This window comes from Branchiostoma belcheri, unplaced genomic scaffold (assembly GCF_001625305.1).
Source record: "Branchiostoma belcheri isolate BF01 breed outbred unplaced genomic scaffold, Haploidv18h27 scaffold1363, whole genome shotgun sequence".
In the NCBI taxonomy this organism is placed as follows: domain Eukaryota; kingdom Metazoa; phylum Chordata; class Leptocardii; order Amphioxiformes; family Branchiostomatidae; genus Branchiostoma; species Branchiostoma belcheri.
Window position 1 is genome coordinate 634 of NW_017802784.1, and position 3,058 is coordinate 3,691.

At 42.3% G+C, this 3,058-nt stretch overlaps 1 protein-coding gene across 1 annotated transcript; it reads right to left on the reverse strand.

The window, feature by feature from the left end:
- Positions 1-658: 658 nt before the first annotated feature.
- Positions 659-2,623, reverse strand: LOC109464328 (fucolectin-like; the record flags this gene model as incomplete). The annotated part of the gene is made up of 3 exons (XM_019761276.1): positions 659-1,356; positions 1,738-1,788; positions 2,164-2,623. Coding segments are annotated over 3 exons (720 nt in total), but the record flags the coding sequence as incomplete, so codon positions are not given.
- Between the last annotated feature and the right edge of the window lie 435 nt (positions 2,624-3,058).

Consider the following 3,058-nt stretch of genomic DNA (forward strand, 5'->3'; position numbering starts at 1 on the left):
AGATTCCAAAATAAAGGACACAAAGCCAGGCATTTTAACCGATCACCTCTTTTATTACCATTATTAGTATTCGTGAATCAAGTTTGAACTGCAGTTTCCAACACAAGAAACTGGACCAAGTTTTGGACAGTCTTGGTGATTTCTGAAAGTTTGGACTCGACAAAAGTAAGTAAGTAAGCAAAGAACCCCAGTCTTTGTCAATTAATGAGCTGTGGAAAATTTGGGTACGTCCAATTTCTTCTGTTAAAATTGCAGTTCTTTACTCTAAAATCCACCAAAACATCTGAAATTTCAAACTTCCCTGTGTTTGCCCCTTTCTTTATTAGTTTGTATTGCGTTTTGTGTGTAAAACTTATTGTGTGTGTGTGTATGTTTGTCTGTTTGTGTGTGTGTTTGTATGTATGTGTGTGTGTGTCCATGTGTGCATCTGATCTCCTTATAATAATGTTTAAACCAATATAAATCTTGTTGCAAAAAAGATTGCAGGGTTGAGTAGTGTTCGATCTACACCTTTCGCAGAAGAGTAGGGACATGCCCCGGTGTGCGATGGTCCAAAAGCTACTATCTGTAAGTTGGTGATTCACTACAAATCACCCGGATGGAGGCCTGGCGAACAGGGCAGGATTTTCGGCACCGTGAAGTGATCCAGGCAGATCTACATTATCACCCTTGAGGACTCCAGGAAGAATAGTGTAAAATTTAAATAACACCAATGGAGATCTTAATCAAACAGAAAAAAAACTAAGCTTATTCTTAGAATTATTGTATGCTCAATCCTCAAGTTATCTACCGACTTTTGTGTGTGGGTTTGTCATAGTAACGTCTGTTCTTTGACAATAATGATTGTGCATATGAAAGTATGTCAGACTTTTGAGGAATTATGATTAACCCTACTTGGTACTTTCTCTTAAGTCCCTTTCAATTCAAATCACTGGATAACTAAGTCATTTGAGGGTTAAGTCATGGAGTGTCAAGTGACTTAGAGGTTAAGACAAGACTGCAGTGTCTTAACCCGCTGCCATGGAATCACTAATTCAAAGTTCCTTGAGAGTTAAGTTACTGAAAGTTACTTAAAGCGTAGACACTTGAAGTTTAAGCCACAATATCGTGGGCGTCACTAGCCATTGTTGACGCCTTTCTGGCATGCCTATTTTTCCAAGGCTGCTTCCTCCAAGGCTTCTATCTCCTCCAAGACCTCTTCCTTCAAGCCTTCGATCTCGGCTGCCTCCTCCAAGGCGTCTTCCTCCAAGGCCTCTTCCTCCCAGGCTTTTTTCTCCAAGATGTCTTCCTCAAAGGCGTCTTCCTCAAAGGCGTCTTCCTCCAAGGCTTCCATCTCCAAGTCGTTGTCCTGGGCCCCTGTAGGACAGAGGGAGGGGGGGGTGACTTAAAACTGTGCAGACAAGAACTTCAACTATGACAATGGACGTCACAAGAAAGAACTGTTTAAACTAGAAATGTTACAGTTTGCAAGGAAAATTCAATATTTACACACACACACATATATATATATATGTGTGTGTGCGCGCGCGCGCGTGTGTGTGCGTGTGTAGAGGAGGGGCAAACGCACACACGACAAGACATCTTCCCTTATTTGTACAATAACGCTTAAGAGTAGATATGGGTTGAAACTATGCTCCTGTCGATTGGTTTACGGTCTGCTTTGTTCTACATTTTTCCGGGTTCCATGCATTGCTTTGTTTTCATTATATATTCCAAGGGAAACTAAACTTTCCTTACCTGTACCTGTGAGTGCTCCATAATATCCTCCTCGCTTCCGGCCCCTACTCTCTGTAACACGTTACGTTTTGAGGATTAAAACAAACTTACATGGGAGCTGTGTCATTAATGAAAATCTACGTCAATTCTGACGACAGATTATTTTCCGACTATTATCGTATCCAGAACTGTGTCTATCTAGTACTATACCTGAACTTTAGGGTTAGGCACGGTTCTGGTACAGTAGACTCGGTATATATTGGGGTAGTGTTGCTACAACTTAGTATGTTTTATTTATAACTTGAATATTGGCCTAATATCTAATTTTACGACCCTAAAACTGCATTGGACACCTTTAAAGTTTAATCCAGTTTGATTATGATGTGACCTAAATGACATAGTTTAACGAAGAACAACAGAAGTCTAGTGGGTTTAATGCAGACGTACCTCCAAAGACCTGCACCTCACAGAGTGTCAGGACTTTTCCGGAGCCTCTCAGAGCTACGCCCACATATCGGCCGGTCAGTCCGCCACAGTTTATCCCCTTATTGTTCGTGCGTCTGCTGATGGAGAACGGTCCCCCGGGACAGGTAGGGTTGGCCAGCACGTCGGGGTTGTCGCCCACGTGAACCGTGAAGCCGTCCAGCCTTTCCTGGCAACAGTCTTCCCGGTTGTAGATGCGCACCCAGGCCACACACTGACTGCTGCCCAGGTCGACTCGCCACCACGGGTTCGACTCCGTTTGCGTGTGGGTGCAGGAGTTACCCGAGAAGCGGGAAAATCTGTTTCCATCCACAGCGCGGCTAGCGACTCCTCCTAATGCAGTACTCGACTGGGTCGCAGGGCGGTTCTCGGCCTTGTTTTGCCCGGTAATAACTATAGAGATGAAGAAGAAGAACACAAGAAGTTACGGCCAATACCGCACTTACCTCTAGGACTAATTTTGCAACAATTCAAATACCGCTGCGATAAATGTGGATAATGATGAACTTTATTGACGCAACAAAAGTACAGCGACTTCGGTAAGGTCTTAAACTACATGAGACATACAGACAATACATGGGTACAACGAAATTAACCTACGTACAAAACAATAGATGAGTCAGCTAATACTACTTGTTCTAAGGTTCTTTGATACATTAACCTATCTGTATACAGTAAGAATTATCAACTTCTAGGATGAAATTTATCTATAGCAAGAAATGTAACAAATTCTGTTGAGCAAGCGGAGAGAAGGTTGAACAGCTTTGTGCGTTTATCGTTATATAGTGGACAATCCAAAATAAAATGTTGTTCGTCTTCAATATCATTGGGACAGAATGGACAAAACCTCTTGTATTTT